This window comes from Leptinotarsa decemlineata, unplaced genomic scaffold (genome assembly GCF_025532065.1).
Source record: "Leptinotarsa decemlineata unplaced genomic scaffold, Ldec_3_MD MMD2_tig00001393_RagTag_RagTag, whole genome shotgun sequence".
NCBI classification, from domain to species: Eukaryota; Metazoa; Arthropoda; class Insecta; order Coleoptera; family Chrysomelidae; genus Leptinotarsa; species Leptinotarsa decemlineata.
In genome coordinates this window covers 4,984,009-4,995,237 of record NW_027412562.1, presented here as the reverse complement: position 1 = coordinate 4,995,237, position 11,229 = coordinate 4,984,009, and the positions used below count along the sequence as shown (strand labels likewise).

Below are 11,229 nucleotides of genomic sequence, written 5' to 3'. Positions count from 1 at the left end.
TAAGTTTGTCATATAATTTGACACTCAGAGACAGCCATCCAATTTGGCCCACCCTGTCCAAACCTCCCCTACTTCTGAAGTGTTTGAAAAAAATTGCATTTCCCCCGTGTTTGCGATAACTTTATCCCATTTCTTTTTTCCAGATCATCATCAACTTCACCGACATCTTCATTTTCATTTCCTATAGTATATCTTCGCTATGATAATTCATTTTGACGATGTTCTCATAGTCTTACTTCCTAGTCTAAAATACGAGTTCAAGAAAGCTTTCGCTTTTTTCAAATATATATGAAGACTTCCCAACATCTAGTTCTGTTTATTGCATAATGTCGAAACAATAGTACTGTACTGCATAGGGAGCAACATGTCTTGCTTAGTTAAATTTTGAGTAACTTTTCAGTAGCTTTCAAATCATTTGAACCTCTTCCGGGACCACAATACTCGAACCCCTTTTTCTGTGTACAAATCTCTGCTATTCTATTATTTCAAATGAATATTTTCAACAATAAACATTCCATTCTACCATACTCTCTTGATCATTTCCTTTTTATCACGTTTTTGTAGTAAATCGAACCCATGTTTGTTAAACAAAACTCCAAATATATAAAGTCAATCAGCTTGCTACCTTTCATGTCATTTCATTCTTGTTTTGTGCAAGGTAAGCTATTTTGTGATTCATTATGCACGAAAAATTTTGTTTTGTGAAAAGAAATCATTGAACCATATCGATACTAACTGAACGAATATTTGACCATCTATTTGTCCAACTCTCCGCATTACGGTTTTTCAAATTCACGATGAGCAGAAAATGTACTTGAGTTTACCTGTTGACCTAATTTGAGGGTGAGTAAAGCTTGAAGCTGTTTCTCTGAGTTCATGGATGTTCATTTCATCCTCTCTTGCTCAGTCTATTCTCCTAAATTCAGTCTTACAGGTTATCTTCTTGTTAGCTTCCTTTGTTTAGTACTCTGAAATATGCCAAAACAATTTACAATTATTCCTCAACTTTCTTCAATATATCTCTGAGTCTTATTTGAGTATTCAACCGATCTGATTGCTGAACCAAGGAATAATTGTCTGTGATGTCTTTCATGTTCTGCTGTAGATAAACCTAATATTATCTTCAATTCCATCATATTACTGAAACCTATCAGAACACGATTTTAACGACCATACTTGTCAATGTCAAAGATACAAAAACAATAATAGTTGTATCTACCTCAGCTACTTGGAATATTCATCTTGATAATCCTAACTTCTCTTTGCTGTTTCAGCACCTTTATTAAAATTGTCCCCAACTGTGGCATTATATTTATTTTTCTTTGTGATCCGAAGAATTTGATATTCTAAGGGTTTAAAAAGTTTTATCGCCATCTATTTTGACACGAATTCTCACCAAATAATTTGTATGCCTGTTTGTAAAAACTGCAATTTATGATGCCGGTGTTGTCAAATAATTACATTTCATCTGCTTACAACCTAAGTATAGAAATATATGTTAAAAAATACAAAAACTTGTACCCCACATACTATGAAATGGAGGTTATAATTTGAAATGCGGAGGCTTGCAAATTCAAGGTTCTTTTCCAGGCAAATAATCATAACCGCTGATAATTACCAAAATTGAATAAAATACCTCACATTACTTCACCTCATTGGCAATTAATTCAGAAATGATTCAGGACTTTTCGGTCTTTCAAACTTCATCGAATTGATTGATAGTTTTTCATTGTAATATATCACACTACCGATTTCGATTTTGCTTGATATATATTCATCTATACCATCAACTTATGGCATAATGTACTTGCATCAAAAGACAGGCCGATGTATAAATTTGATTATAATTATTCTTCTAAAACTAACCGATGAATAACTCCAAAAAAATCAAAATATCTGCCTTCCAGGATGGAGTCCATTTGTATTGTTGCTTTCAACATAAAATCTCAACACTGTAGCGCTTGGAAAATAGTGAAATTCTACAAGTTTTTTCTATCTGATTGAGTAGATATATATTGTACCATATGTATATTAGGTTCTGTAGAATTCTACATTCAAAATTCATTGTTGAAAATGTGTTTTTGCTTCCTTTTTCTGCATTAATATTCAAAAGGGGAAACTTCCAAAGAGAAAAATTATGAGTCAACGAATAGTAATAACTATGTGTGAAAATATGTCTACATATGAATACTCAAAATATTGGAAAGCATTGTTTCCTCTTTTTCTTTCGAAATTATTTAGGTCATCGGTTTTAACAAACTTTGTGGTTGCACTGTAGGTCCTTTTTCACTCAGTCATAAATATTCTAATGTCAAATTTCATATTACGTCAATCCCGTTTTCAGAAATATCCAGTTCGCAAAACTTGTGTCCTCAAGTAATTGAAAAAAACAAAGAATACATCTAACTAGGAACTTTGATAGAGTTCTGCTTGTCTCGTCGCATTGGTCGATAAGTAGTCAATTGGTTAGTAAATTCCAACCATATAATCACCCCTATGTTAAATGCAAGTTCAAACCCTGGTCATTTTCCCAGATCAAAAAAATATTAACTTCGAATCTGGAACTTAATGGATGACCTTTTTGGCTTGCTCTTAGTCAGTGTGTCACTTCCATTACCCAGATTTCAGTCCCTGGGCTCAATCGCACATTTCATAGTAAGTCCTTGGTAATCTTCAGCTCTTACGAATTTTGACGGTCAAAAACGGAACAACTTCTTTAGAACTCGTGATTAATTATTTTTTTTTCTGTGTCCGGTCGTCAAAATAACGTTATACTGTTTACTCCTATCTCTATAATTTGTGTCATCAAAATAATGATAATCACGATGCCCACGTGAAGTTTAGACAGGGGTTCGTCCAATATTTTCAACTAGATTGAAAGAACATAAAGAGGTTTCCAGTTTAACTCGAGATTTTTATCATGTAACATCGCTATATACTGAAAAATGTTTTGAATTTACTACCTTTCCAAACTGCTTTCGTTGGTTTTTCAGGTACGTGTTTCTATTTCTGATGAAACTTATAATCTACATTTGAAGAAACACACAACAATCAAAAGTAGATTCTTGGTCTCGTGTGATTTCAGTAGATCAAAATGAAAAAGAAATTTTTGAAAAGGTCTTAATCTTTTGAAACAGTACTTGTCATGCTCATTGGTGCATGCCAATTTCTAATCGACTCTGCCATTTCTAACCTAACAATATTCCAATTAATAACGTTATGTACATTGCTCATCATTCGGTTCATTTATTCTTCTGGATATTGCTGGAGTATTCCTATCAAAATTTGAAGGAAACTGTGAGCAGTTTCTTGGTACTACTCGTATAGCAAGTCAAAAATCAATTCATTTCAATTTACAATCGGTTCTTTCATTTAATTGTATGAAATATTAACAATGGCAAATCGGTGAATCACACGTGGATTGATAACTATAAATCAGTTCTTTGTTTTTCAATTAATATTCACCTCTATTTCAAAGGTGTTTGTCCTGATTCTCTCTGAATACTGTTTATATTTCAGAAAGTATACCTCATTTTGAAATATTGAATTGACAAGTGACAGAAATGTCTAAAAAGTGAGGTTGAAATGTTTGAACAGAAATTTCACCATTTTATATATCAGCTTCTCCACACCTGCGCTCAAATACTAAAAGCAGATAGATCAAAAATACCTTCATACACCCAAATCGATAGAAACATTCTTGAATAGCCAAATGGATCTGGAAGAATTGTCTAGTCAAAGTGCTTTCAAATAACATCCAATTCAGTAGTAAACTGCTAGAAAACTAATCTCAATAAGAAAACTCAACAACAATAAATAATTGATATGGCGGTGCAGGGTTTTAATATAGCCACTTATTTGGTGCCTATCTGCCTACTCACACATAATCTCCAAATATGCCTTCGCAAAATATATCGCTTCAGGATAATATTATACAGCAAATGTATTCATGACTTGGTAGAGTCTTCTTTCAAAATGGAAACAAGTATAGTTATTTCTGTCTTCTAACTAGTTGAAATTCCCTTCTCTTTGTTATATCCTCTCAATTCTGCGATCAAATAGCTGTCAGCTGCCAGCTGTCATAATGATTCCTTCACAAAAGATTAACAAGTTTACGAGTATATCACACTCCAGCAGAAATTACATCAGAAGCTGCATCAAATACAGATTTCAATGATTCCAGTACTTGAGAATCAACTTTGTGAAGATTGAGAGGGGAATATTTTAAGGAGAGATCAGTTTTTGGGAAAGTAACGTTTTGGCGTGTGAATGTCACTACGTACTGTCAACTTGACATGAGTAGATTCAACTCATCCGTGACATGAAGTCATAATGTTATGGATTGATCGAGTGTTTCATCTTGTGATGTTATTCAGATTGGTGCTGAAAAGCAATAATGCATTCCGAAACATTAATGTCCGTCATTGAAGGTGACAGTTTTCCATGTAAGTGATATTTTACCGCTTTCATATACTTTATATTGTATAGCAATTCTGTGAATGATATCTGAATTAATTCTGTGACGAATGTTTAGCGTACAAACAGAATAAGAAAAAGTATACTTCAATGTTTATATAAAAGAAATTGTTTCGAAAAGGATTTTCTTTCCAGTTTGTGTCTGAAAATTACTTACTTGCAAAATCTTCACATCTTTGTGAAGAGTTTATTTTGAAATAATTAACCTACTTTCAACTCAATCTGAAAGTTTCACACATTTTTATAAACAGATGAAGAAGTAAAAAACCATAACCGTTTTTTTAGCAACTTTGTAAATATTTTTTATGGTTTTTTGGGTTCATTACTTTCCACTTCTGAAAAATAAACACATTTAAGTCATAAAATATGCTAAAGTGTAACAAAAGGCAAACAAAAAAAGTTCACATCTTGTGGGTGTGTTTCTGTATATTATCAATTGTCATATTATGATTGAGGTGTTCGTTACAAGTGAATTTATAGTGTTTTAAGCACAGATAGTAATTGTTTTTTGGAATCACAGTCGTCCAAAGGAAGCTGAGTATAAAAATTTCATTCTTTTCATTAATTTCATCCAGTTTGTAGGCTAAATTCATGAACAAAAGTTACTGATTGGTTAGACTCTTCAGTGGTTCTACAGTAAATTTTCTAAATGAACTCTTCAGTTCTCTTACATTCTCTTATACACACTCTACAAAAGATTGTCTGAATGAGCTTCGTTTATGTTCCAGATTGTGAAGGGTTATAAACTCAAAAAACAGTGAGGAACACTGACCATGACATAAAAAAAAGTCCTTCAAAAATGACTTCGTAAAGTTTGAGCAGTCAAGGCCCTTCCTTCTTGTCATTTCAAAATGAAAGTCTATTTGGTTTTTGCATATTATTGAGTTCATGGATAATACTAGTGATGTATAAATGAATATTCAGTTTCCAAATGGGAAATCAATTGTAATGGGTTACTGATATTTCTATTGGAACCATGATTTTCCCTCATTCCTACTTCCAGAAACAGATTATCAATGCAAAATGTAAATTAAACCGCTTCAGATTTTTCACTGAACCAGTAAAATAAATCGTATGATTTTATATAACAACAGTTAACAGTGGTGTATCGTATTCAGAAATGAAACACCTACTATCAAATTGCATATGCAAACACCCAGAAGGAATGTGTGCTACTAGTGAATTGTTCGGTTCAACAAATATTTCGCAATAAGCATTCTGGAGTGATTTCTTTGGCGACAGCAAATTGTACGCCTTGAAACGCAAGTCATGCAAAAAGCACTTTCGATGCGTTAACCTCTATTGTTGAAAATGTGTTTCTTGGCATAAAAACAAAGTTGGCTATGAATCGACTGAATTTAGAATTAGTTTAATCGGTGTGGAAGTGAGAAGAATTAATTCTCTTTTGAAGAATGTCTTTGATACCATCGTGACAAGTATTTCATTTTCCAAACTTATAGTTCCTTTCATCTTTTTACATTTGCCTATATTTTTTCAGTAGATATTTTTGAAGATGTTTGTTAAGGCAGATTTCTAACAAGCGGACTCGCTTGTGACTGATTTCATTTTCAAAAAACTTGTTTCAGTTTCGAAAACAAACTCGAAACATCTATTCTACCAAACAATCAAAAACTAGTGTGAGACGCGTGTATTATTGTGAACTGTTTTCTATCGTTTTCACTACACGAACAGCAATTAAATTGTTGCATTCTTCAACTTTCCATTGTTTTTTTTTTCACTCATGTCCTTTGAGGGAAAATTAAATCTCATTGTTGTTTCAGATAAACAACAATACAATAATTCAATAAAAATAGCCTGCCTTGTGCCGATAATCTAAATGTATACCCACCACAGATTAACACTTCAAATAAAGTAATGATGTCGCCAAACGTTTTCACATAGCGAACCCAGTTAAAAAAACTCAGATAGAAAACCCAAAACCGTTTGATCTTTCCGCTTGCCGACGGACATTTCATTGTTGACAAAAACAGTCACCGCGACACAAAGTATTCAAATTGTTTCTAATTTTGACAACTCAAGTTTTTGTTTTGTCAAAATCGACACAGTTGGTGGAAATCCGAATTACATTGGATATCAGCATTTTCTTTCATCTTTTTCTTGAGGTTTGTCTGGTATACAAATAAGAATGAAACCTAAAGAGATGTTTTTTTACATGAGTTGTATTCCGATATTAATATTGGTGATATTGCCACGCCGTTGTTCTGCGACCTGGCAAAGGCTTTCGACTGTGTCGACCAAGGTTACTCCTGCGTATTTTATGGAGAATCATCCAACCACTATTAGAGAAACGTCGCAGAAGCATCGCCCAGAAACTGTTTGACGACGACAAAGGTGATCCAGATTTGCTCGAAAGTGTCATAACTGGTGACAAATCATGGGTATATGGTTATGACATCGAAACCAAAGTCCCATCGTCCCAAGGGAAGAGCCAAGTTCGAGTCAACTGTCAAGGTTTTGCTCACTGTTTTCTTCAATTACCTTGGCGTATGAGTTCTTGCTGCATGATCGTACTGTACATAAGGAGTATTATCTTGAAGATATACGCCGCTTGCGAGAAGCAATACGAAGAAAATGTCCTGTATCATAGAAAAACAATTCACGGCGTATAGATCACGATAATACACTTGTCATTGCTTGTTAGTAATTTGTTGACGAAAAACAACACCCTAATCATGCCTCAGCCACCGTATTCACCAGATTTGTTCCCCTGCGACTTTTTCCTTTTCCCAAGATTGAAGAGACCCATAAAAGGAAGGCGTTTCACGACGACTGAGGGGATAAAAACCGAATCGTTGAGAGAGCTCAAGGACATACCGAAAAGTGAATATCAGAACGGCTTTGTGTCTTATGTGACAGAAGTGTCTTATATCTGAGCGGGGGTACTTTGAAGGGGGCAAAATCGAAATTGATGAATAAACTCCTGAGATAAATGAAAATTGGTCTCATATTTTGAAGTGGTAGACCCTATTATAGTTCGTGAGAGATTATTAATACTCATTTTTAATGTTTCCAGTCCTGAACTTGATTCTTGTTGTCTAATTGTTAGGTATTCTTTCACCTCATTTAGTTTTTCATCATTTTGTGCGCGAGTTTGCCCATAAAATTCACTTGGTTTTTTCATATGACAGATAACTTCATTTTGTTATTACATGCTTTGCTTCCTTAGAAAATGGAATACGTTCATCATTATTATCATTCTTGAAGTTCAACTTAATTTTCACCCATAATACTAATGATGTGTAGAAAGAAGCCTTTTTTCTCTCTACTTCTCTATGCATTAACCGACAAACGTGAGAAACTTCCAAAGAAAAGAAGAAAGAAAATGAGTGCATTGAAAAATATTCGTACAGAAATGTAGAGCATACACGCAGCAGTCTTTTTCAGATAGAAACTGAAAAAAACATACAAGTTCTTTCATAAGAATTACACGAGAATCACTCTTTCCATTCAATTAATTATGGAATTGAAACAGATATCACTCATGAGAACCTTACACAATGTGATATATAAAAAAGGATCGATATAAAATATCACTTTCGTGGAACATCGTCATACTTGTTCGATTGATGACCTATTCACTTTGTAGAACTTCTTATTGAATATAGGATAAAGAAAATGACTTTTGTCTGATTTCTACTGAGTTTTCATTTTGTACGACCGGTTTCTGTTTGTTAAACTATTTTCAAGTAAACATAGTCAGCTCAGTTGAACCAACATATCTTTTATAGCAATCCTCAAAGCTAATTTCGTGAATCTCAGGCTTTTCTATTTCCTTTGTCTTTCGAAATGCCCAACAGTTTTGCCCAACAGTTTTGGAAGCCACTTCAATCAATTTGAAACAATCCCTTGGTGTATTTTAGTTGGTTTGAAGAACTTATGGAATTCAAGTCATTGTCTTTTTACTCTCTACTTTTTTTCCTAATTAACTATGTTTCCAGGATACCCATTATTTTTAGCTATCTACTTGATAACCTTTCTGTCGAAGTCGTATCTTTCTTTGCTCAACGATATCGTGACTGTCCTATGGAGACGAAAATGTAGTCCTGTCATTTTTTGTTAAGAATAACAGAACTGTTAGGGATTCATCAGTATTCTTTCTATACACATCGAATTCCAAATCATTATCGGCATTTTTCATAACTCGAATATCCAGGAATGAAAGGTCTTCATTATCTTCAATTCCATATACGTGCAATACATATTCGTGGATCTGTTGTTAAGACCAGATACAAAATCCTTCACCTCACCTTATTCGTAACAGAATTGGTAAATACATCATCCACGTGTCGTATCCAAGTTCTTCTCCTGCTTCGTCTTCAAATCTGCTTATGAGTAGATTAGCCATTAAAAAAACAAGGGGTTGTAGAAATGTTTCAACGTTCTCCTTCAATAACATCAAAGTCAGAACTCATTGTCTTTGATAAAAAATAGATAACTGAGTTGAAAGATATTCGTGATACTTTATGTACCCACCTAAACTCAGTACACTCAAATGTCATTTGGTTCAGTGCCGGTTTTATTTGGAAAAATGTTCGTGTATATCAAGTCCTATAGTCAATCTTAAAAACATCATACCTGAAAGATCACAGTGAGTGATTGCTATCAGACTCCAATGAATTTTAGTAATCTATTTGGAAGAAACACTACAACACTTGTAACCCTCCCTAGAAGATAGGGAAGAACGAAAACATCCAATGTTTGGCGCATCAAACAACACTCCAAAACTAGATTACCTGTGGAGCTATTCCGTTTCATTCCGACTTTCTTCCTGTGAAACCGGTTTTTATCGCTATTATCTTTTAGTACATTCAAGTAAAACTTGGTTAGTCCAAACACTAATTAGTTATTCGACTATAAACCAATTGGAAACTCTCTAGAAATACTCTCTGAAGTCTAAATATAATAATTCCAATACTTCTTTCCAGAACAAATATAGAGAAATTGAAAAAATACAATCGTTCAGTGTGAGTTGAAACCTCCCAAAAAAACAATATGATTTTTTGGCTCGTTTCAATCTTCGACTTCTACTAGATCTTTTGCTACTTCTTGAAGGTTCCGCAGGTGACTTTCTGCTATTACCAAGGAAGCATAACCTGCATTATCAGTACCAACTGTAATATTCATAAATAATAACAGACTCATTTTGTATTTCAGAAAAATGATCTTCAGGGGAGTTCTGGTTCTGACCTTGGCATTACTCTACGTAGATGCACAAAATACCTGCGACCTGATTGAATGGACCGGAGGTCAATTCGACTGGCCCAACGAAGCAACAAAATCAATCTACAAATCATCAGGCCGGTATATCCCCAAGCACATCATTGCCACAAGAGCACAAATCTTCAAAGATGACATCTTCGTAGCCCTGCCAAGATACAAACCCGGTGTGCCAGTCACCCTAGCCAGAATAGGACTGAAACAGAGGGGAGCTGAAGCCATCCTCACCCCCTTCCCCTGTTGGGCTTCTCAAGAAGAAGGAGACTGTAATGCCCTTCAGTCCGTTGTGGATCTCTATCTGGATGAAAACAATATCCTTTGGGTTCTGGATACTGGTGTTGTCAACTCTTTGGAACAGCCCCTGCGTAGGATGCCCCCAAGGGTGATAGGAATCAACGTTCTGAACGGAAAGAAAGTCAAAACCTTGGACCTCTGTGGACTGGTTGCTCAAGCCTCTCGTTTGCAATACTTGGTTGTTGAATACGCTCCTGATGGCAGGCCCTTCGTCTATGTTAGTGATGCCGCTACTAGATCCATCCTTGTCTTCGACGTTGCTGGAAACAGAGGATACAGAGTAGTCTTACCCAAAGTTGTTGCTAACTGCAGAAGAGATGTCCTCTACATCGCTCTAGTCCACAGAGCTGGCTGCAACAACAACCAACTGATCATCACATACTTGTCCGGTGCCAGAATCTTCCAGATCCGTACCGAGTACCTAAGAGCAGGCTGCGCAGCTGGCAAGATCCAAGATCTTGGCAAAAAAGAAAACAAAATCGTCGTCCTTGGAACTGATCTCGGAAATGCCCTCTTCTTCAGATTCGAGGGTGAGCGGGAAGTTTACAGATGGGAGGTAGGACCTTGCTTCACCGGTTACAAGGTTGTTTACAAATCCCCGGAAAGTTACCTCGCCACCCACGCCATCCCGGATGTGTCCAGGAGGAGGATTCGTGTATTGGAGAGCAACTTCCCCGATTACATCCAGAACACTGTTGGATGCGGTGCCAACCAAAGAGTATCTTTGATGATCAGCGCAATCAACAAAGATTGAATATTGTGATCTCATTATTATATAATGTACGTAATGCGTCAATAAATTTTTCGGTTAGTTGTTTATACTTTAGCCCATATTTATTGAATATAGGTATTAAAGGATTTGTACAAATAACAGATACTCAAAATGAACACAGTACGGGAAATTTTATTTGAAAATTTTCTTTTCATCTGCCAAAATTTTCTGTAGAGTTCTTAGATGAATCGTTAATTAAATAATATGTTTTACGGGGTGATTCTCAATTATTAGCATATACCTTGATAGATATTTTGAGTAGGAAGAATTCCAATAGTCTAGTTCAAATAGAAAAGAATATTGTCAACTGAACCATTCAAAGAAACTATATCCATTCGAGGAAACTATATCCATTCAAAATGGTTTAAATTGGAAGACTGAAACATAAAAGCCCTTTCGAAACAACTACTTCCACATGAACATTAAATCACACGAAAAAAATTAATACT

The 11,229-nt window shown here is 34.9% G+C and overlaps 1 protein-coding gene across 3 annotated transcripts; it reads left to right on the top strand.

The window, feature by feature from the left end:
* The first annotated feature begins 531 nt into the window (after positions 1-531).
* yellow-g2 (L-dopachrome tautomerase yellow-g2) lies at positions 532-10,829 on the top strand. 3 transcript variants are annotated; one of them, XM_023165252.2, is made up of 2 exons: positions 532-658; positions 9,652-10,829. In XM_023165252.2, exon 2 carries the CDS (start codon positions 9,656-9,658, stop codon positions 10,760-10,762), a length of 1,107 nt encoding a protein of 368 aa, XP_023021020.1. In that variant the 5' UTR covers positions 532-658; positions 9,652-9,655; the 3' UTR covers positions 10,763-10,829. The 3 variants fall into 3 exon arrangements, with proteins under 3 accessions (XP_023021020.1, XP_023021017.1, XP_023021019.1); XM_023165249.2 differs by lacking the exon at positions 532-658 and adding an exon at positions 824-843; XM_023165251.2 differs by lacking the exon at positions 532-658 and adding an exon at positions 4,291-4,445.
* The last annotated feature ends 400 nt before the right edge of the window (positions 10,830-11,229 follow it).

What these genes read in the sequence shown, in the direction of transcription:
- yellow-g2 (XM_023165252.2), top strand. Translation starts at nt 9,656, where the DNA reads ATGATCTTCAGGGGAGTTCTGGTTCTGACCTTGGCATTACTCTACGTA.